The 22,860-nt window shown below is 44.3% G+C and overlaps 2 protein-coding genes across 6 annotated transcripts in view; both read right to left on the bottom strand.

The window, feature by feature from the left end:
• Nucleotides 1–6,694, bottom strand: part of CASS4 (Cas scaffold protein family member 4) — a 33,251-nt gene extending 26,557 nt beyond the window's left edge. The window contains exons 1-2 of one of the 4 annotated variants that reach the window (XM_079129430.1): nt 6,674–6,694; nt 5,652–5,854 (exon numbers count right to left, since the gene is read on the bottom strand). In XM_079129430.1, coding sequence (XP_078985556.1) covers nt 5,652–5,687 — 36 coding nt within the window. In that variant the 5' untranslated portion in view covers nt 5,688–5,854; nt 6,674–6,694. The other 3 variants (XM_079129429.1, XM_079129428.1, XM_079129431.1) reach the window with 3 other exon arrangements.
• Nucleotides 6,695–9,924: 3,230 nt separating this feature from the next.
• Nucleotides 9,925–22,776, bottom strand: CSTF1 (cleavage stimulation factor subunit 1). Of its 2 annotated transcripts, none has more exons than XM_079129442.1 (6): nt 22,465–22,576; nt 20,651–20,844; nt 19,060–19,337; nt 18,708–18,905; nt 17,596–17,986; nt 9,925–15,688 (listed from the first exon to the last, which is right to left on the bottom strand). In XM_079129442.1, the coding sequence occupies exons 2-6, from the start codon at nt 20,817–20,819 to the stop codon at nt 15,429–15,431; spliced, it is 1,296 nt and encodes a 431-aa protein (XP_078985568.1). In that variant the 5' UTR covers nt 20,820–20,844; nt 22,465–22,576; the 3' UTR covers nt 9,925–15,428. The 2 variants fall into 2 exon arrangements, with proteins under 2 accessions (XP_078985568.1, XP_078985567.1); XM_079129441.1 differs by lacking the exon at nt 22,465–22,576 and adding an exon at nt 22,640–22,776 and having other exon boundaries at nt 9,926–15,688.
• Between the last annotated feature and the right edge of the window lie 84 nt (nt 22,777–22,860).

Raw genomic sequence — 22,860 nt, 5'->3', positions numbered from 1 at the left:
TCTTTGTCTCCCTCTGCGTGGGTGTGAATTCAGGGCATCTCCTTGGGCACATTTCTTTTGTTGCCCCTAAGGGGTCACAGATCAACCCACCAAGGAGTAAGGTCAGAGGGTCGTGTCACTGGCACTGCTGCTCCTTGGGGGCTGTTGAACCCCTCGCTCTGGGAAATGCCTCTGCGTACAAACACCCTGAAGAGTCCCTTAGTAACCGACTCAGGTTTTAATTCCCGTCTCAACCGGGATAAGTTCAAATCCTGACCCAAAGTCAACATTCCACAAAGCGCTTTTTGTTAACTGGACAGCAAACATCTCCAAGGGAGAGGCACCCTACTGCTTCCTTCCCTTGGTTTTGTTCCCCTGAGGGACAGACTGCTGGCTGTCCAGGACATGGATGTGGACCAGGGCTGCTCTTGATCCTAAGGAGAAGCAACACCTCAAAGAAAAAGAGCAGAACTTTACATTCGCTAACCTGTCCACAGGCGCAACTGGAGGGGTTCCCAGGGGGCTATTGTCCCAGGGGCGGGAGGACACTGTTTCTTCTCAAGGGTGTGTGTACGAGACTCCCCTCTGAGCAATGGTTCATGAGCAATGCACATTTGGAAATGGTTCCTGAAAAATCGAGTTCCCCTTTCTGCAACTCATGTTCGAGTCTAATCTCACCCGTAGTGGCATCTTTTTGACCAGCCTCCACCTTCCCCCCTTTTTAAGTGATTTCCCCTTCAGGTCCCTGTCATTTCCTCCCTTAGTCATCGCAGTTCCAAAATGACCATGGTATGTCCCTGTGGTCGCTTCCCCATTCCATTATCACGTGGCTTCTCTCCTCGACTAGCTGACCCTGGGTGGACTTCTTAAGCTGTGGGTCAGTGGTGACTTTCTCTTTAGCTTTTTCTCCCCCTCTCAATTTTAAAAGTGTGCTCCATAGAAGATACAATGTTCAGAGACGGAAGGTGACTGGACACGGTGCAGCCAATAACAGTCGTGCAGTACATTTTTAAAATTAACTCTCACGGTCCATTAAATATTGAGAAAGGGGACCACAGACTTTCGTCCTGTGTGACAGGACAGTGCCTGGCACACAGCAGGCACCCAGAGTTCCCCGAATGAATAGAAGACACAGGGTCTCCCTAGACAGCATGCAGCATGCCCAGTAAGCTGTTGACTGCTTTTCTCTTCCCCTGCTCACATGCCCTGAGAGTCTCAGACGCGAACATTTTTATTTTTACATAAGATGGAACAAAGGATTCTTCTCCATGCCCACTGAGAACCGCCCACCACTGAGCTTCCTGGCTCACCTCCCACCCACTGCCCTTTCCACCTACAGTCTGTCCGTTGCATGGCAGCTGGAGCCACCTTCGAAAACAAACCAGACTGTGTCATCTCCTGCCTCAAGTGGGCCAGTGGCTTCCTTTGCAGTTAGAACACACTTCAAAGCTGTGACACAGCAAGCTGGGTCCGTGGGATTCTGCTTGCCCTCCCATCTCATTTCTGACCACTTCCCCCTTCCCTGTGGCTCCAGCCCTTTCAGCCTCTTCCTGGATCCTCTACTCCGCTGCATCCATTCCGACTCAGGGCCTTTGCACTGGCTGCTCCTTTGGCCCCAAAGCTCTTCCTATCATGTGGGTCTCCACCGTGGCCTCTGTGGCCTTCGCTTCTATCCTTGCTCTGTTTCGTTCTCTGGATGGCACGTGCCCTGCACCACTGGCATCATCCTGTCATACTGGCTCACTGTCATTCCCACTCCACGGCAGGGTCAGCCCCACAGTGTGCTGGTGAGCAGCTGAGCAGTGGGTGGTGATGAGCTGTTCTCCAGCTGGGTGTTGCATGGGGCCCTGTTGCTTTGTGAAATGGGTGAAGGATGAAGGTTCCGGCAAGGTTGGAGGGAGGCCGTGGGCCCCTGTGACCTTGACTTTAGTCCAGTGGTGCAAGTCTAAAGCAACACCTGACTGTGGGAGAAGGCAGAGGCCGGTTCTCGAGTCAAGGCTGAGCGTCAGTCAAGCTGGGGCCAGAGTGGGTTGAAGAGCTGATTCTGGGTTGGCCTCTGTCCCAGATGCGACAGCCAGGAAGTACCAGTCCTCTCCTTGACTCTGTCCTGGTGGCTGCATCACAAGGGTGACAACTGCACTCCCTGGGTCGTCCTGTTCATTCACACTCAACCCAAGTCATCTTTTGAGCACCTACTGTGTGCAGGCTTTGCTCTAGGCACCAGAGACTGGACTGAATAGGCCTCCCACTTCTGGGTGGGCTGAGGATGGAGGGAAGGACCCACGTGATCGGTGAGGACAGGCAGGCTCAGCAGGGGAGAAGGGGAAGGGACCACGGTGGGAGAGTGGGTGGGAGTGGGTCTCCAGGGCCTGTGGGCCGGGCCATGGTGACCTGTCTGCGCATGATCCCACTGGCCCTCTTTGACAGAAGGGGTTGGAAATACCTTGCTCACCACCCAAAACCCAGTGATGGAGGCACTTACAAAGGAATCCTTGCCAAGCTTTCTGGCTGGAAGTACCGGGCAGGCCAAAGTCCCTGCCCGGCCCTGGAGGCCCGCATACTCTGCCACGCGTGAACCAACCCTGAGGCTGTGGAAGGCTTGCTTTTAAAGTCTAAGTCTAGGCTTTGATCTTCCTTGAGTGCATCTAAAACCATTCAATCAGAGTGGAGATGGGAGAGGACCCAAGGATACCCGCCCTCTCACTGAGGCAGAACCCAGAATGTCAAGCACAGCTCAATGTCCTTAGAGATGAACGCTGGGCCAGAGGTTCTTCGCTCACACGAACAAGGCCCATGTTTGAAAGCTGCCTTCAGAAGACAGCAAGCACACAGCTGTCTTCACAAAGGGAAACTGTTGGCTGTGGGGAAAGGAAGTTCAAAGCTGAATGGAATTCCAGAAATTCCTGGAGAGCCACAGATAACGAATGCCAGGGCTTAGTTGACTCAGTCGTCCTACTTCAAGCCCTGGACATTGACCCCAGAGGAAAAAAATGTTTTCGGGGACAAAGGACTGTGTACAAAGTTACTAACTTCAAATCACCTCTGATGGCAAGCAGGCACAAACTGCACCACACACACACACACACACAAACACACACACACACACACACACACACACGCACACACGCGCGCGCGCAGTTGGCAACAAGTGGGACTCAGTCACCAAAGTGTGTGCAGACGCTGTTTTCTTAATAAGGCAGTTTTGAAACCACCCAAAATTTAAAAACAAGGACTCAAGTGTAAAAGCGATAAAATCACTCGTGCACTTTGTTTTTGAGGCACTAGGGAAGGAACCCGGGGCTTCACACATGCTAGGCAAATGCTCTGCCACTGACCTGCATCCTCAGCTCTTTTTCACTTTTGCTTTATTTTGAGACAAGGTCTTGCTAAGCTACTCAGGCTGCCTCCAGACCGGCGATCCTCCTGCTTCACCTTGTGTTTTGGAAGTGACTTTCTAGCATTTCTTGAATGGATTTGCAAGTGCAGCCAGCTGACTAGAACCGTATAAGCCAATGAGGAGACGTCAGGTTTGCTATGTGTACTGTTTGCTAATATTACCCATTGTGAACGTTATGTTTACCTTTAACTGTTAGTTGTAAAAGGCAAGAAGTTGATGGCTGTTTATTTACCTCTCCTACCTGTGTTTAAAAAAAAAAAAGGCTAAGAAAAAAAGTATCGTCTCGCATGTGTGTTGATAGGGACACTCAAGGATCTGAGGAAACTGAGTCGCCTAGATCTTGAGCTGGTGCCGTGTACCTGGGAAGGTCGCCTGCATGACCGAGATGACCTGGGTTGGCAAACCGGCCTGACCACTAATTCTAGACAATGGATACCTGCGTTTACAATGATTTTATGGTTTTAAAATCACTATAAAAACAAAGGAGAATGTGCAACAGAGATCATATGTGGCTCACAAAGAAAAAATATGATCTGACTTTTCACAGGGAAAGTTGGCTGACCCTGAGTCTGAGGGTCAGAATGCTGTGAGCAGCCAAGGCCCAGTGTGGAGGTGTGGGCTGCTGGGCCTGATCCTGCAGTCCCCTGGCGCTGGCTGGTCTCGGGCAAGGCAACAGCTGTTTCCTCATCCGTGACATGGGGATGAGAATAGTATCTCTGCTTGGTGGAAAGGCTGCTGGGGACACAGCAAAACTCAAGTGGAGACTCAGCAGGGCCTGGCGTATGGACGACGGGTGAAGGCTAGCTCTTCTCACCTGCATAACACGAAGAGCAGGCTTCACGGGCATGCTGGGAATAGCCATTCTGTTATCTGCACAGATGAGTGTTATTTACAAATTTAAAGTGCCTTCTATATTATTTAGGTAGAATAAGTGGCACATAAATAAAAAGAAGTCTAAGTCATAAAAAGTCTAGGCTATTCAGAAATGTTGATGTTTTGAAAAAACAGGGAGCGGATTATTCTAGATTAAGGATAGCTGAGATTACGAGGTGTAATCCCAGAATGAATGGTAGGGTGGAAAAACAAATGAACACACAAACCAACAAGATCCAAAAAAGCAAAAAGGATAGTTTTGGAAAATGTGAATCGAATGTCCAAATGGCATTAAGAAATTGAGGTGATGTTCCTGGGTGGGAAGATGGTGCCTGGTTCTGCAGAATGACCTTGTGCTAGGAGACACGCAGGTCTTTCAGGGTGGAATGCCATTGTACCTGCCACGTATTTTCAAATGGTCTAACAACGACAACAACACAACGAAGTTTGCGCCTATGTCTAAATATATACAAATAGATGCACAAAAGGAAGACAGTGCCAGGAACCGAGGAATCTGGTAAAGGACACGCAGGGATCTGCTGAATTGCTCCCCACTCCACTTTCCCAATGCTTTGAAAACTTCAAAGTCAATAGCTGAGGACAAAATCCCGCATTAGCTTAGATATTTACATATAACGTATGTAAGAGGGTATCACAAGCTGCTCAGTCACCACTGACATTACTATTCCAAGAATATATAACGTTCGGTGCTCCCTACTTAGTAATTGTTTCATTTCTTATTTTCCTGTTCTACTTAACATGTTAAAAGGATGTAGTGAGATAAAAAAAAAAAAAGAAGTCAACCCAAGCTTGACTTTGCTGTGTTTTAGCATATATTCCTGGTGGCCACTTGAACTTTCTAAACAGGGAATCTTTTTTGATTCACAGCAGACTCAATGTCTGTGTGAGTGTCCCATGTGGCTCCCCAAGACCCAAACTACCCTGAAGATGGCACACGGATTCCCGCGTGCCCTCGACAAGGAGGCTGAGTCTGGGTTCTGCTCTTGGGAAGTGAGCACAGAGATGAGCCAGGACACCTGTGAGCGACACAGCGTCTTGAGGGTCCAGAGGAAGAAGAGATTGGGGCACACTGAGGCAGAGGCTGGCATCTTGCTTAATAAGTTCACCAGACAGGGATTGGACAACGTGATGGACTGTCGGCCAGAGTGTAAGCTGATCTCTACTGGAAAGTCACGTCCACCCACCTTGGAAGCCAACCACTAGGCAGCTTCACAGCTCGTGTGTCCCCACAGTTACACGTATGCTCAGCTTTCCCATCTCAAACCTACACGCTATTAGCACTCATCCTCCGCCTTCCTTCATCAGACACTCAGAACTAAGAGCAGTCGCATCCTCAGCCATTGCGGCTCCCTGCCCCCCGCATGCAGATCCCACAGCTCACCTTGGGCGCTCCATCCCTGATGCCAGTTCCCCTCATGTCGGTGATGCAAAACGGCTCTGCTGCACTCCACTGCTGTCTCTGGCTTCAGAGGCAGATGATGCAATGTCACTGCATGCTTCTGGCTGGTTCTCAGAAGCTGAATTCTACGGAGCTATGTGACACATGGGAAATCGTCAAGAAGACTCTCCCAGCCAGCAAACTTTCTGGAAAGCGTGATAAGAGTAAAATGAAAGGGCTGACGGAGCGGGGACCAGAAACACAGGCCACACTCCCTCCTCAATGCCTGACGTCTCACTTTGTCTAAGTGGAGATTGTCACTCATTTGCTATGTAAAACCACAGAAGAGGAAGAAAAAAAACCTCTTCTGCTTTAGAGGACGAAGTTCCTACTTTGAAGAGCTCTGGGTAGTCACACACAGCGCTCTTGTCCCTTGAACACTGTGGAATAACTCCCACTGGACAGACCTCACTCATTTCCCTGACGAGAGGCCACCTGGCCATACTTCTGGTGTTGGGTCAGCATGTCTTCCTCCTTACTTCTTAAAACATGCCTTAGGACAGCCATGGTAAAACAAGTCAACTGGAGGACCGTGCCTTGGAGGACCGTCCTCTCTCCAGGTGGCCCTCCTCATGGCACCTGCCCTCCTCTGAGCCCTGCGCCCACCTGCTGCCTTTGCTCGCAGTGCTGGGGGTGAACATCTTCTGAGCTCGGACTGCAGCAAGCACTGAGCTCAACACCACACGTGTCCCTATCTCTCTGAAATCTCACCACACATGGTCTGCACTTGAAACCACCATGCTGGTGCACACGGTTTCTCGGGACTTGCCAAGTCTTTTGCTTTCCCTAAATTCAGACCCGACATTGAGATAGGACCTAGTACGTGGCAGACCGCAAAAACACATCTGCATTTTTATTTCATGGAAACTAAATGGCACCGTTCTTGCAAGCCTGGCTTCAGTTCCATCCCTGCCAGCTCCTCCTCCTCTCCTGACTCCCCTGTTACCATTACGGCACTTGCAGACTTGTCTTTTGGTTGTCTCGAGTGCCCATGTCCCCACATTGGAGCACTGGAATGTATTTGTTTACCAGTTAACTTATTTTTGGCTGAGACCATCTATATTTCAAAATGTTATCCTTGTTTGAAATGAACTCTGAGGGTCGAGCAATTGACAGGCGGTGTGGATGGTACTAGATGACAGGAAGGGGCCAATGACCCCACAGTTCATTCACAAACCAATGTTGCAACCAACCGGTTCAAAGTGGAGATGGGCGGAGAGCAGGCCTAGGAGAACAGGTCACCCAGGGACGGCTTCCCTCAGGAAGACTGGATTGGGAAAGGCAGTGGCGGGTCAGTCGAGGCAGGGTTTGCTCCTCTACAGCCCGAGTGTGGAAGAAAGAACAGGGATGAGAATAGCAAGTCCCACTTAAGGAAGACAAGCGGGTTCCTGGGAAGAGCAGTAAAAAGACGGGGCTGTGAACGGCAGCCTGGGCTTCAGAAGTGTTTTGATGCCCTTAGTTTTTGCAGAGAGAGAAAGTCACTCAAATGGGACTGCAGCCTGTGAAATAGCTGCACACAATGGCAGGCGATGCGAGGACATCGCCCAGGCTGCGCCTTCCCTCCCGCCTTCTGCTAGCTCCACGGTCCTCTGTTGGTGGGATGGGCGACGCAGTATCTCAGGTGAGGACGATGCAGCCGCATCGTCAAGCCAAGTGAGGCTTGTGTCGCAAGGGTGGTCCCTACTGGACCTGGGTCCCAGGCTACCAGGCTTATATGTCCATGGGGACAAAAATGTTACATAGGGCCATGTTAACTTACGCATTCATTTTCTACAATTAGCTATTTTCTAAAACAAGAATCAATATCTCTAACACTTAGGGACTCAAACATCATCTAGAAATCTAGTCACATCCATAGAAATCATGGACTTTAAAATTACAAAAACAAAAACAAAAACAAAAATCCATTAATTATTTAGAAAACAAAAGGAGGACAGCAGAAAGCAAGAGCTTAGATGAGACTAACAGGGCAGGGTGAACCTATTTTGTCCCAGTATCCCAGACATGGGAAACCTGTACAAACTGAAACATAGGCTATAATATGTAATACAATTACATGATTATAATGGTACAATATTAATATAATCATGTATGAGCTCTAGATGATGATTTCCAACCTATTTTAATGCACCTGCGTCATTTCATTGCAGTGCTTGCAGAATTGAAGGCCTGGGACCCAGCAGGTTAAATGACAGGACTGCAGGCGGCCTCGCTCATTCATGCTTTCAACACCACTTGAATGCTCCGTGGAGCTCACCTTTTCTTTTCTCATTTTAAAATACCCAGGAACTACTTTATAATAAATAACTCAATGTGAGGCTTTCCAAGTAGGGACCCAGTCTGTATGGGTCACTCACAATTTTCCAACATTTAGACAGTGGTGAGCACACAGCACTCAGAAATCTTTGAATAAATGAACGCGGTTTAGTACTAGGTTGGTACCAGGACAGGCAAAATACCAATCATTGGCATGTCTAGAGCATCGTGATGCTGCTCTCTGGTTAGGGTCTTGTTCCGCTCCTTCAGCATCCCGCTCTTTCTTGTGGTTGGGGTCCTTTTGGTGCCTGGGAAAGCTCTTTCACCAGGTGGAAAGGATGCTTCAAGCCAGTCTGAGCATCCAAACCCCAGACACAGTGATTGGCTTACACAGGTGGGGAATGCCGTGATTGCCACCGACCTTTATTCAGGTAACCAACCCAGGTGATGAGGGGATGGAGAAAAGACAGACAGACACACAAGTAGAGAAAAAGCTGGGTCCTGGCGGTTCACTAACAACCCTGGTAGGGAGGCAGTGACCATGAACAAGCTGGGCACATTTAGTATATAGGTTTTAACATCAAAGGGATTTACAGTGAGAAACAATTGTCAAGACAAACAGAACTGAGTAGGTAGAGGGGAGTGAAAGGAGGGGAAGGGGTATGGGGAAAGAATGATAGTAGAGTGAAACAGACATTATGACCTCACGTACATGTGTGACTGCAGGACCAATGTGATCCTGCAGTATATATAATCAGAAAAATGAGAGATTATACTCCATTTATGTACAATTTATCACAACGCATAAGTGCAAACTACTGTTATGTATAACTAATTAGAACAAATTTTAAATATTGATTAAAAAAAAAAGGTGGACAGAACTGAGGTTGACGGTATAAACAACCCAATTATAACTATCAGCTCGTGCCCATAATTCTCTACCCCAGGCAGCTGGTGTTTGAACTCTAGGTTATGAACTAATAATCTTGTGGCTGGCATAGAATTTCCCTTTGAACAGGGTGTCACCACAACAGCTGGTCCGTCTCAAATCGACACCTTCATGTCGGGAGTTCCCAGGAGGGGCACTGCCTCTGTTGCTGGACACCCAAGGACCATCCTCCACTCCCTGCTCCCGACAGGTGAAGCCAGTGCTCCCAGCCAGGTCCCACTGACTTGGAGATACTTAGAAAGGTTCTGCCCTGATGTGGCCAGGCAGAGGAGCAGCAGGCAGGCGGGCTCTCTTGGATGACTCTGCCACCATGTGGAGAGTGTCTGCCAGAGAATGATACCCACGCGGGGGCGGGCTGGCAGAGAAGAGAAGAACCCCGGCAGCCTGGAAGCACTGGGATTTGGACTGGCCTGAAGACCAAGCTCTACGTCCTCTTGGAGGGCTGGGTTTCTGAACCCTGGAGGGCATGAAGTGCTTACTGTGTGCCAGGGGCTGTTCCAAACACATTACAGATATTTCCTCATTTAATCCAACAGCAGCCTCAGAAGTTAGTGCTACTACTCTTCCTATTTTGCTGATGAGGAACTGGGTGGTGGTGGGGGGCATTAATTTTGCGAAATAACCTAGTTTCTTCAACAAACAGACTGTAAAGAGAGAATATAGACCGTAAGGTGAAATCTAAAGATGAAGAGACTTACAGAAAGCATCAAATCACAAAGTATGGGCCTCATTCAGAACAAACCATATTGGGAGAAATCCTAGTTCTTGGCTGGCAGCAGTGAATCTCAAGTGTGTAAGGAAAACTTGTAGGGAGAAGCATTCCGCTTCTCCTACCTAGGAAAGTAAATGACTGACCCAAGTTGACTCAGTGTTACCAAGGGAACTTGTATAGGAACCTGGTGGTCTGATCCCCCGTAGCACAACCTGGTGGTCTGATCCCCGTAGCACATTGTGATTGGGCAAGAAATGTATAAAATGTATAGCTATTCCTGCAATAAACGAGTTTGTAGGCTGCTTGCCACAAGCCTGCTTCCACTCAATTCCCTGAGTCTGGGTCTTGACTCTGCAATCTTACCAGCATCTGAGCTAGCCTGGCACAAATTACAAAACCAACCATTTGCCCGGCAGTCTAAACACTGAATACATACATGACAATATTCATTAATGTGATGATATTAACATGGATGCTTGCAGGTGTTAATGATGTTATGATTTTTTTTTCCTTTATTGGTACTGGGGATTGAACTCAGGGTTGCTTTACCACTGAGCTACATCCCCAGTCCTATTTATTTTTTTATTTTTAGACAGGGTCTTGCTAAATTGCCTCAAACTTGCCATCCTCCTGCCTCAACCTTCCAAGTCACTGGGATTACAGGTGTGCGCCATTGTGCCTTGCACGATTTGTGTTTTTAAAAGTCCTATCTTTCAGACATATATATTAATATACTTGGAAGACAAAATATATCTGATATTTTGTTTCGAAATAATTCAGGAAAGGGCAAAGTCCGTGGAGGTACAGGTAAATTGAGATTGGCCACAGAGAAGGTTGGGGAATCTGTGGGACAGATGCATTGGGATTTATTGTGCTGTAGACATTTTTAAAGAATAAAAACCAGTTTTATTAATATATAATTCAAGTATCATAAAATTCATCACTTTAAGGTATAAAATTCAATGGTTTTTAGTGCAAGGTACATCAATCCCCAGTAATTTCAGAACATTTTCATTGGCCCAAAGGGAGACCCCATCTCCATCTGTCACTCTTCATTTCTCTCTCCTACTCCCCGGGAGTTTCTACACTATAGACTTCTGTGCACATCTGAAATTTTCTATCATAAAAAAAGTGAAGGAGAGGATATTGGGGAGAAGAGGAAAGGACAAACTTGCTGAAGGTCACAGTGAATAGTCTCCTACAAAAGACTGGCACCACCCTATCTGAAGTTCACATGGTCCCCATCACCTTGGCAGTCGCCCACAGTGACCTTCCCATACCGAAGGGCTTCCCCTCTGGTTCACCCAACAGACAGCAATGCAACAATCTGCATGTTGTGTTTTCTCCGCAACTCAACCTAAACCAGAAAACAAAACCAAGACACAAAAGCAATGATACTTGGCCCTGAAATGAGACTACCTCCTACATAGCTAGCTAGGATAGATTCAGTGGTTAGGATTGACTTCTCAGTCTGGAATTTGATCCCTCTGATTCTTCTGAATGAAAGGTGAGAAAGTCCTCAGACACTGCTGCAATGCATTTGTATTGCAATATTGCAAGAGGTGATTATTCTAGGAAATAGGGAAATACCAGTCTGTCCAAAGGCTAGAACAGCTAGATCCAAGAGAACCAGTTAGGGAGACTCTGGTGAGGTTTTTAATGCTCTTGAAAAATGTGGTACTGAGAACAGTACTCTGGACTAATTTTTTTTTTTTTTTTTTTTTTTTTTTTCTGAGCTCAGTGAGTCTGATCACTTTACTTCTATAGGGCCTGATAAATGTGTAGAGAGGCAAGGTGCTTATGTTTTCTGTACATGTCTATACTGTTTTCCTGCTAACTTTTAGCTTTGAAGCTCTCTTGAGTATGGTGGTATTCAAACACTGGGCACTTGGTGCCTGAATTGGAAGGAAAAGCTGAATGAAACTGAGAACACTCACAACTTTTAGGACTTGAAAGTTTCAGATTGCATTGTTCAAAATCATCTGAGATTATCTGGCAGGTTTTCATCTCATGAAGATAATTCCTAAAAACAGTTCTGGTCATAGAATTTCAAAAACTGCCAACGAACTCACTCACTATGTGGTGTAGGGCTACTGCAAGGAGGACTGGGGCTTTGCAGTTGCTGTAATAGTGAGAACTCATATTTCTAGCCTAATTCTGATGCCCAGGTTGGAAGCCCCAGGAAAAGGCTGAATGCTGGCAGACCAAACACCAGGGCAGAAAGGGGCGTCTCAGGCAAGTCATTGTGGGGTGGGGCACACACAAAGCAGCCAGGAGTCAACTGGTCACAGATGGCTGGGAAAGAGGCTTCCCTACATAAGGGGGCAGGAAGGCAAGGCAGAAAAGTTCCAGAAAGAGGTGAGCATTAATATGCAAGTGGTAGAGATGTTGGATTAGTATTATTTCCCTCAAATCTACTTTTTTTTTTTGCAGTACTAGGGATTGAACCCAGGGCCTTGTGCTTGCAAGGCAAGCACTCTACTAACTGAGCTACATTCCCAGTCCCTGAAATCTACTCTTGATCACTGGTGTTACTGTAGTTCCTGGGTCAGTTCTTTCAACACATTCTACATACTAATATTCTGCATTGGACTGTCTGTGTTCAGGTCTGAGTTGCCTGTTCTTGCTGATCTCATAATGGCTGGTTTCCTCATGTATCTGACTCAACTCCATCCTTTGCACCATTGGAGAATCACCTGAGGATGAAGGCAAGTGTTCTTGCACAGGGAATTTGTGCTGGTCTCTGCACAGCACTGTGGCCACTGCCAACCTGAGGTGGCTTTACCTTTTCCACTTGGTTTTGTCTGAGCATGCCAAGTGGTCCCAGCTGTTTCAAACCTGCTTGATGAACGGCTTGTTTCAGACTCTCAGAGAAGACCTTCCCTGTGCCACCGTCCCACCCCGCCTCCCGGCAAGCCTGAGCCAGTGCTGAGGCAGGTTTGGGTCAAGCTCATCTTTTTATTGAGGGGGTACTTTTTAAGTTCCAGGCTCTCTGGGCCTTGATCAAAGTTCCTGCCCTGTGAAGACTCAGAACTTTGACTTCTCAGAATTCATCAGGCTTCAAGGGACTGACAAACGTCCTTGGCGCTGTCAGCTCCTGCACTGACCATCCTCTGGATTCGTGCTTTCTTGCCTTTTGCCTTTCAAGAATTCCCTTTCTTGCTAGCTCAGCTATCTATTTAGAATTAAAAATAGATTCTACCTAGGTTGGTACCGAATGGGCTGTATCTGGTTTGTCATATATTCAGAAATAGGCCATCAAAGCAAATGCCTCCCTCTCTCCCAAGTCTGTTTCATGATGCATTAAAAAGATTGGTGCTTCACTGGGTGAAGAAGTACCTGCTGGAGATCACATGATAAGGCCCTTCCATCACAGAAAGGGAAGCTGCAGCCCAGAAGACAGATGACCTGCCTGACAACTTACCAAGCCAGTAGAGCAGAGACCAGACCCCCCACATCACCCATCCTAAAGGAAACCAAAGTATAAGACAATGGAGTTTTCTCCCAATGATCCAAAGAAATCGAACTATACTTGAGTCCTTTAAGTTCATAGAGTGAAGAACAGATAAAGAACTCAAGGTGATTCAGCTACAAACCAAGAGTCTGAGAACAAGCACCAAAGAGTGGAAAGTACCCCTGAGGACAACCTTTTGAGAAGTGATGTTCAAATATGGGAATGTTCGAAGCAAGCTTCAAAAACTTATCATTATATACAAAAAGTTTATTTAGAAATCACATTTCTTAAAAAAAAAATAACTCGGAAGATATATGTTCTCATTCTAACCAGATATTATTTATCATGTTTTTCTTTTTCTAGTACAGGGAATGAATCCAGGGGTGCTCTCCCACTGTGCTATATTCCCAGTCCTTTTTGTTTTTAAAAATTCGAGACCACATCTTGCTAAGTTGCAGAGGCTGGCCTTGAACTTGCGATCCTCCTGTTTCAGTCTCCTCCATCGTTGCTGGGGATACAGGAGTGTGCCACTGTGTCCAGCTTACTTATCACTTGAATGCCTGGATGTTATGTGGTACAAATACACCGTCTATTCAATATTTTTGGCACTTAACCGGCTCAAAACATTGACTTTTAAAAGATCAAAAAAAAAAAACAAAAAAAACAAAAAACAAAAAACAAAAAACAAAACCCTCAAAAAAACTCCCCACAACTTATTTTGGAAACACACAGAAGTGCCTTGATTTCAAAATGTTAAGTCCTGAAACTATGGAGCCATTGCTTAGTCTAAAAACTGTAAAAAAATAGGCCCTGTTACTTTACTTCATGAACAACTGAAAAGATCCAATGGAGCTTGTATCAGGAGTGCAGTGTGTTCACTTCAGGACCCTAGCCAGAGCAGAATACAGAAGCCTTAAATCTTGGTTTCATAGGTGGAAAGCAACAGGGAGGTGGGGAAAAAGTGGGGAGTTCTGCTTGATGATTTTTGGTAGAACTGGTTATCCTTGTTCCTGTTAAGTAGCTTTTTCCTAATCTTATCAAATAGCATTCACAGATGGCCAACTTCAAATAGTGGAGGTCAAGACCAGCCTGGGCAACATAGCCAGACGCTGTCTCTAAAAACAAAGTAACAAAAAACAAACAAAAAGAATACTTAATGGTTAAATGGTTTTTATATAGACCAAGGAGTTAAAATAGGCCTCAAGGATGATGACTAAACAGAATTTCTGTGCAATAACTTCAAGAAATATCTATGATATAAAGCAATTACTTTTACTTTAACCTATCTATTTTTATCAAATGATCCCAGACTGCATTTCTAGGTGCCCCTACCCAGATCATGAAGTATGTTTTGGGGATAAATATAAAGCAAAGCTTATGTTTGTAAGAGGGGAGTGTATGGTTGTCTCACCCAGATAGAACTGAATCCAAAGAAATACTGCCACCTTCTAAAAACTTCAAGAAAAAGAGAACTTCTATGAGATGGTTCACTATACAGCTTTGGAGAATGCAGGCGGCCATGAGCATCTGCGATGAGAAGTTACAGTCCTGCTCAAGAGAACCGAAAAATCTTGTTACCTCAGAAACACCCGAGAGCAACAGCAGGTCTCCCTCATCTTGCTTAGACTGGGTATTTTTTTCCTCATCAAATTGTAATAATTTTATTGGAAATACATTTACTAAATTCTACTAAATCCTGCTGGCACTGGAAGGACCACGTGGGGGTGTGATAACATGGTCCCTAGTGCTCTTCAGGGAGCGTGGGCCACTCATTTTATTGAAGTGAAAAGTATGTAACACTGAAGTTGCAGATGTGAGCTTTATTATCAGAATGTCATCATTTTAGGATAGAACTGAGTCTCAGAAATGGTTCAACATGGCACATACTCTGGATCCTGAGCCGCATGCCTGCTCACATGCCACCGTATCTGGAAGGAAAGCTACAAGAGTGCAGTGCAAGAGGCATGGAAGTTGACAAAGTACCAAATGAAAGTTCCTCATGACAGATTCACTTGAGATCTAGAAAGCACTTTAATATTTTATCCTTCTCCAAACGATCAAGAGATTCCAAAGAAATGGCAAGTCCTGTATTTACAAAATCGATGAAAGTCACACTGTAATAATCAGTGAATGTAGAACAACTGCACAGATCTGCGTTTCCAACTTTTTCCACCATGATTCTACATCAAGGTAAAAAAAGATTCTTTTTGTACAAATCCAAGAAGGATGCAGACAGAGGTGGCAGCACAACTGTCAAAGATGGTGCAATGACTTACTACGGAAGCTGGTGACAGGACACAGGGGAGGAGGGCAGAGTCCTCGAAGCAAGAACCCTAGTAGTGAAGTGGCTCAGTCGGTGGTTGATCTCCGGTACCAAAACCGTGCTCTGAAGTCGTCACTGCACGTCATAAATCCGGGGTTGGTGGGTGAGTGCACTATGCAGCGAACAATGTTGTTGTGCCCCAAGGAGAGCAGGTTCCTCCGCTCGGCTGTCCTCGAGTCCCAGCAGCAGAGGCTGATCGTCCTTTCGTCAGGCAGCAACACATAGTCCTCTGTGTGGTTAAAGACAGCCTGTGTCCGATGCACCTGCCGTCCACTCAGACCCGCACCTGCCAAAGAAAACAGGTTAAGGGTGGTGGACTGAGGGATAGTGGTCCAAGCTTACGTCTCAGAACATTCTCTAATATTGTTCTAATCCTTTCAATATAAAAACAGCATTTTAAAACTGTTAAAATGATACACCTCTATAAATCTAGAAACTAAAAATATATGAAAATTACTTTTAGGTTCACTGTCTGGGGCAATCTTGACTTTCTATCAATAAAATCCTTTGCTGCTTGGATTGACAGAAAATTGGTCATTTATACTATCGGGCCTTTTTTTTTCCCCCCACTTTTATAAAATGGCTCCATGTCCTCTGGCCCCTTTCCTGTCAAATGTAGCTCATCTTTTTCTTATTTCTAAGGTCTCTTTATAGATTAAGACTATTAACCCTTTTGATGTATGTATATATACTACGTCCAACCGTCATAACTGTTCAGTGTTAAGTATTAAATTTCTCTTGTCTTGATAGTTTTTCTTTTATTTCAAGAGTGCTTTGAATTCTGACAAAAATATCAAAACTTAAATAGAAATCTTAATGCACTGACATGACAGGGTCTTGACCTATCAGGAAAAAAAGAGGATTTGTACATAAAAAATCAGTATAATTTGATTTCTGAAAAAACCAAACTGCAATTTTCAACTAAAACAAGTCTGTTGGCCATATATCACCAGGAAACATTCCAAACATTCACGTTCTCGTCAGCAGCCTGGTGAATCTGTGTGGACACACTGCACCCCTGGAAAGGGGTGGCAGGCCTTCTCATGTACTCTGGTCATTTCTGTTCTCCTTTTTGCAACAAGCATACAGTTGTTCAATAGTAATAAGATATATTTTAGAAATAGTTTTGTATAATAGTATTTTAGTGAAGGTACCAAATTATGATAGAATGGCTCTTCCAGAGTTGCTGGTTGTATACATACACACACCAGAAGCCGGAAAAACAGCAGGGAAGCAAACACCCCTTACAAGGAGACACGAGGAAGGTCATGCTGCACCCTAGTGGCTAAAACATCACCAGCAGGTTGTAATAGTGTTCTTTTGAGCGTTCTGAGCTATATAGTCATGGTGATTCTACTGTATGACAAACATTTCACAAGACGTTTTTAACCAAAAAAGTCTCTGCTGCTATAAGAATGATAGAATTAGACACAATATTTTAACATTCACTCTCTTCTAATTACTTTTGGTGGGATAAATTGCAACGGATTTATAATAAAAACAATTGTACAGACATACCTGTTACCAATGAGAACAATTGGAATTGAGGATTCTACAATTTTTAAAAATAATTTTTAAAAAATATTTTTAGTTGTATATGAGCGTGATACCTTTATTTATTTATTTATTTATTTATATTTATTTATTTATTTTTATGTGAACCCAGTGCATGTTTAATTTTGTTTTTCTGTCTGAAGAGCCCACTTTCTATCTGTGTTGAGTGCATGTATGCTCTTATTTGGGGAGCTATCTCTGCTCTCTCAGGAGGACGGCAAGATCTTCCCTTCCAGCTCTACTTTCCCTAGTGCATATTATTACTGAGATCCACCAACTGAAGCTTTTCTCTAGTTTGCATTTCTGTTTTTGTCAAAGGGGGGGCAAATCATCAGTTTACAAATGGACCATCAGGTTCACAAATGTTCCCTACATGGAATCCAGACCTAGTCTATTTAAACTGTGATGTGTGGAGAAGAGCAAAGTTGTTAAGCCATGAGTCTGTTCTTAGTTTTGCCTCCTACCAACTGTAGCCTTGGTTAACTGATTTAACCTCTAAGCCTTGTTTTGCTCTTACCAAAAAAAAGGAATAACATCTGCTTTGTCCATGTATAGCATTGTGTTGCTCTACTGCAAAGATCTAAGATTTCTGGAAACAGTAAAGAGCCACAAAAATGTCAATATCAACTTCTCACATACCTGTGTATCTGACCAGTGTTCGTCCTGTTGATATTTCCCAAAGTTTAGCTACAGAGTCTTTTCCACTTGAGAGAATGTATTTAGAATTTTTGGAAAAAATGGCAGAACAGACTTCAGCTCCGTCATGTGCTTTTTCAAAAGTTGTGATGCATCGATTTGAAACACCATCCCATAATTTGATGCAGCCGTCCTTGCTACCAGTTACATACATATTGGCACTGGGATTGTAATTAACAGAACATATAGCATCGGTGTGTTGATCTTGAGGATTGCAAGAGACGAAACACTGAAAGGTGTTGATATCATAAAGGCGAAGAGTAGGGTGCTGAGTTCCAACAAGTATGAAGTCTCCCGAAGGATGGAAAGAGATGGAGCGCAACATTTCAGCTTCCTGGAATGACAAACATCAATGTCTAAATGATCAACTGGCAAACATTAAATCCAGGGGAAATGTGGACAATGTCTGGCTGATGCAAGGAATTCATAAAACAATTACCAGATATTATATATACATATTGGAAGGAATAAAAGTATTTTCTGGGATATGTCAAAGTATCTTTCTTTTAAAATTTTAGCAGAGATTCCCAAATCTACATGGTTACTGAAGATAAGTGCACTTAATAGCTTTGAATTGCTTCAGAGATGCAACTACTAAGTAAAAAATAAAGTTTAACCATGGAAAGATGGAAGTCAGTACTAAAACCTTGGTATTTCTGCAATGTACAAAATACAGTGCCAAGTATCATGATTTCAATAAACACATGACAGTTTCTGAATTTTTTTTTTTGTTTCCTGTAAGTTATACTTTTAGGGGAGGTGGTAGTTTTGTTTTTAATAGGAATCTGAGATCTTTAAAAAAGTGATCTGGATTCTGAACCCTAGTCCCATGAACTGTGACTGGTCCTGACCAGCCAGAATAAGTGGGCACACAGCAGAATGTGAACTATGTGCCAATGGAATCTGATCCTTGTGCCATCCAGCATGTCTCGGTTGCTGTCCTTGTTTTACAGGATGACCACTGAGACTATTTAAAAATAAAAAAAAAGAAGAGCTGTTCAAAACCTTCCTATGTTTAGGAAAAAATGTAAAGCTCCCTTCCAAACATTTCTAACCTGAATGTATTTGAAGGCTCTTTTTGCAGAAGGCTTGGAATAATCAAATAATTTAAGGGTATAATCCCTCGAACCAGATGCGAGGATCTGTTCTGTTGGGTGGAAAGCAAGACATGTGACTTCATCCACGTGATCATAGAGTGTGCGAATGACTGGGTGGTTTTCCATGTTCTGCTGTGCAGTCTCATTCATCATGACCTAGACCAAAAAGAAAAGTAGAGACACTCAAGGTACAGAACTGTCTGCATCCAAGCATACAATCCACAGCTATGGCAAACGACAGCTTGCTTTTACTTGAGAATGTGCAACAAGAGGCAAATGGTGAGCACATTACTGTTTTTTTTTTTTTTACCTCTATTGGCATGGCACTTTTGGCCAACATTCTTTCTGTGTCAAGTATCTTTATGGAAGCATCAGCAGATCCGGTAGCTATCAATTGCCCATCTCTACTATAGGTAGCTACACGACATGGTCCTTTATGGGATGTGACATAGCATGTTTCATATTCGGAAGCCTCTGGGGACATTGTCTGAACATCTGCATCAAACTCCAGGTCAATACCGGTGCCAGGGGCAACTGTATCTGATCGACCAATTGCATACTGAACCGCAGTGTCATCGTTCTCCATTCCTGGAAGAAATCAAAATTAAAAGCATGAAAAAAAATTTAAAGGTCAAGACAAAGTTCTGGATTCAAACTGAAAGACTGAATCCAATCCAATGTTCACCAACATTAACTCACAATTTCTGTGACTGCATGACACCTAAAACTTTACAAAAGTTCATGTTCCCTGCCATGCTGTCCAAGGTTCACGACACTGCGAGGCGACATGGGCTGGTGGAAGAATAGGCTCCCACAACCAAAGTCAATTCCCTAGGTTCTTGCCTCCCAAGTTTACTACTATAGCTACAGTTACAGAAACAAACTATCAGTTCTGTAGTTAAATGATTCACTTTTCCCTTAAATTTTAATATTTTTAAGGTTGAGATCTGTTAGCAGCAGATATGAAGCAGTCAGCTACACTGTTACCATTACTGAAGTGGTTTTGAAAGAATGAGGTTAAATAAACTGAAGATGATTTGGAACATACATTTTAAACTTAAAAATAACTATATACATCACGTAAACAATACATTTACTTGTACAAGAGAAACTATATCTATATACAAATAAGAAAATAAAAATGATCTCAAATTTTACCAAATAAATTGCTGTTAACATTGTGGTATGACTTCTGGTTCTTTTCCCACACATAATAGTTTTGTTTTTCAAAACAAAAACAGACCTGAAGTGTGTACTATGTTACTTGTCCATTCAATCATATAGAATAAAACTCTGAATCAATACATTCATCTACAACACCATTAATTTTAATTATTGCATTTAATTTTATGGATATTTAAAACTGTATAGATAATAGTATATTAACAGGTGAGCATTTTAATTTATCCTCTTGATTTCCTCAGGATAAATTTTCACAATTGGCTTTACAAGTCAAAGAGAATAAACATGTTCGAATTAAATGCCTTATTGAATGCCAGGTATGTATCAGGATATACTGATGAAAAAGACTCTTCTGTTCTTTACAAAGCTTGCAGTCTTTCTTGGTGAATGCTGGGGAATGGAAGTGTGAGAACTGCCAAGAAAACAATTCCAAAACAAGAAAAGAACTTATAGACAGTAAATCTGTTAGATAGTGGGATTATTTTAAAAGAGAGGAATCTGAGACGTTGAGTTGAGATTTAAAGGAAGTCAATGGAGTGCTCCAGTTCATGTGTACAAATGCACTAGAACCAGCCTTAAGTCTTCATGATCTGGACTGCACTTTACCCTTTCAGTATCCAACACTTTATTTAATACCTCATTGATACCACAACTAAATAGAAATAATTTCAACATCTGAAACTTAAGTATCTGATCTATGAATTTGCATAATGAGATACCTAGTTTGATGAGATGCAGGAGCTGCTCTGAGGGTGCACAGACAGACTGAGGCTTGATTTCATTTATGAGGCCATTAGCAATGCTGATGTAGCCGTCATAGAGCAGCTGGCTAATGATCAGCTTGTAGAGCTGCTGGCGGTCCTTCAAGCCCACTTTGGTTCTGTACATGTTGGAGAAGAGAACTGTTTCTCAGCTGCAAGAAAACAAGGTAGATGATGAAACGTGAAGACAGTAGTAAATCACAGAAGTAATCCAGGAATCTCTGGTCAACTAGTCTTGCAGGACTTAAATCCCAGCTCTACTAGCTGCATTTTTTGGGGTTAGTGACCTCATTGTTTTGAGCTCAGGTTCCTCAGCTGTTACATAAATTACTAGAGGTCAAATGAGATGGTGCATATAATGCCCTGAGCTCAGGGCTTGGCATACGTAAACTATTTAAGTTAATGTCAGCCAATATTTGCAGTAGAATCCATCATCAACTTTTATTCTCTGCCAAACTATCCACCTATGATTTTTATTCTTTATTACTATCCTAAAATCTTCCATTTCTTCTGTTAATTAAACACTGGTGCCTACAATAGGCAAGACAGCTACTATTCTATTGAATATATTGTTTCCACCAGCTGAGCTGTATGTTTACTACTGGCTGTTATGTTCATTCTTAAAACCTGTTTTATGGCAACTGACTTTATTACTATAATTAGATAATTTGGGTAGTAAGCCAATATGTGAGGGCAAAAAAAGCTATTGTACTAGAAAAACGAAACCAAGTTGACTGCTTTGGAAAGATTCAAGGGTAAACTGCTTAATGAAACACTGACAAATAAGATAGGGTCGAAAAAACTACAAAAATGAAAGAAATGGTACACTGTGCCCTCAGATTCATTTACAAATGTCTAATTTCTCCTTCAGTCTTTGAAAATGAAACAAACCACAGGTGGAGGTTTCTGGTTTATGCAAAAAAGATTCCAAAAAGTGGACGTAATGAATAATTTGATTATCAAATATCAATATATGTATATGAATGGACAGATCAGAAGGTTGCAGGTGTCTGGAAACAGCAATAGAGAACAAAGGTGGGTTCAGGGCCTGTTCTTGCACAGTGCTGGGTGTCAATATTTACCAAGCATTTCCTTCCTGCCAGATATCGTGCTAAGCAGTTTATAAACATTGATTCATTAAATTGAAAAATATGCAGAAACAGATGTTCATAAATCTACGCTTGTGCAGACAATATTAGAACACAAAAGAGATGATGAAATGAGCTCAAAGAGCAAAGGACACACATTCAAAGTAAAGCGTGGCTGAGTAACTCATTCAAGGTTAAAGTGGCCGTCAGAGCCGCCCCACTCCATGGCCCAGAACTTAACAGCAACGCTATCCTCTCTTCACTGCCGTCAGATGCATGGGTTGGGAGAGATCTCAAAAAACAAGAAAAGAAAGCGGTCGAGCCACACTTCGCCTACTGAACGTCCGCTCGCTGGGCTGGGGGAAGCCTGTTTATCATCTCCAATTCGCAGGTAGGGGCACTGAGGCACAAGGACAGGAGGCCAGGAAGCGGACTGAGGCGAGGGCGCAGGGACCCCTCGCCGAACGCGCCGCGAGCACCGGGAAGCAGAGGCGGACCGAGGACCGGGTCGTGGCGAGAGCGAGGCCCGGGGAGAAAGGGTGTGCAGGCCCTGCCGGGCAACTCAGCACGCAGAACTCGGGCGCACGTCTCCCACTCGCTCTCGACCTGCCCGCCCAGTCCTTCACGAGACCCTCTGAAGGCCCCAGCCAACCGCACCGGCCCCTTATCCCCCCACGCCCGTACCCGCTGATACGGCTCTGTCGGTCTCCCACTCTCTCCCAGAAAGATGGAGGCGCGAATGCCGCCCAATGGATCGCTCAGCGCGCACGTTCATTGCGCACGCGCAAAGGACGCCACGCTGAGCGCTGCGCTATCGATCGGTCCCACTCTCTCCTGCCCTTCTCGCCATCTTACTTACTGGCACGTTCGTTCGCCTCCTCCGATTGTATCTTCTGTTCGACAACCTTGACACCAAGAGGCTGTTGTCTCACGAACAAAGGCCCAACCCTAGAGAGCAGCACGGACGCTAGAATGGCCCGGGTCTGACGCGCCGTTGGCTCCACCACTTCCGGAATCTCACGCGCAAGTGCGCCTGCGTGCCGCCTGCGTCTTGCAACGTGAGTCAGGTCGTCGCGTTGG

Source organism: Sciurus vulgaris, assembly GCF_902686455.1.
Source record: "Sciurus vulgaris genome assembly, chromosome: 2".
NCBI lineage: Eukaryota > Metazoa > Chordata > Mammalia > Rodentia > Sciuridae > Sciurus > Sciurus vulgaris.
The sequence above is the reverse complement of the archived record's forward strand: the minus strand, read 5'-3'. Positions and strand labels throughout refer to the sequence as shown.

What these genes read in the sequence shown, in the direction of transcription:
- CSTF1 (XM_079129441.1), bottom strand. Translation starts at nt 20,819, where the DNA reads ATGTACAGAACCAAAGTGGGCTTGAAGGACCGCCAGCAGCTCTACAAG. An exon ending in AAAGTGCCATGCCAATAGAG is followed by an intron (nt 18,906 to 19,059) that starts GTAAAAAAAAAA and finishes TTTTTGGTCTAG; the next exon opens with GTCATGATGAATGAGACTGC. An exon ending in GAGCCTTCAAATACATTCAG is followed by an intron (nt 17,987 to 18,707) that starts GTTAGAAATGTT and finishes TTGTCATTCCAG; the next exon opens with GAAGCTGAAATGTTGCGCTC.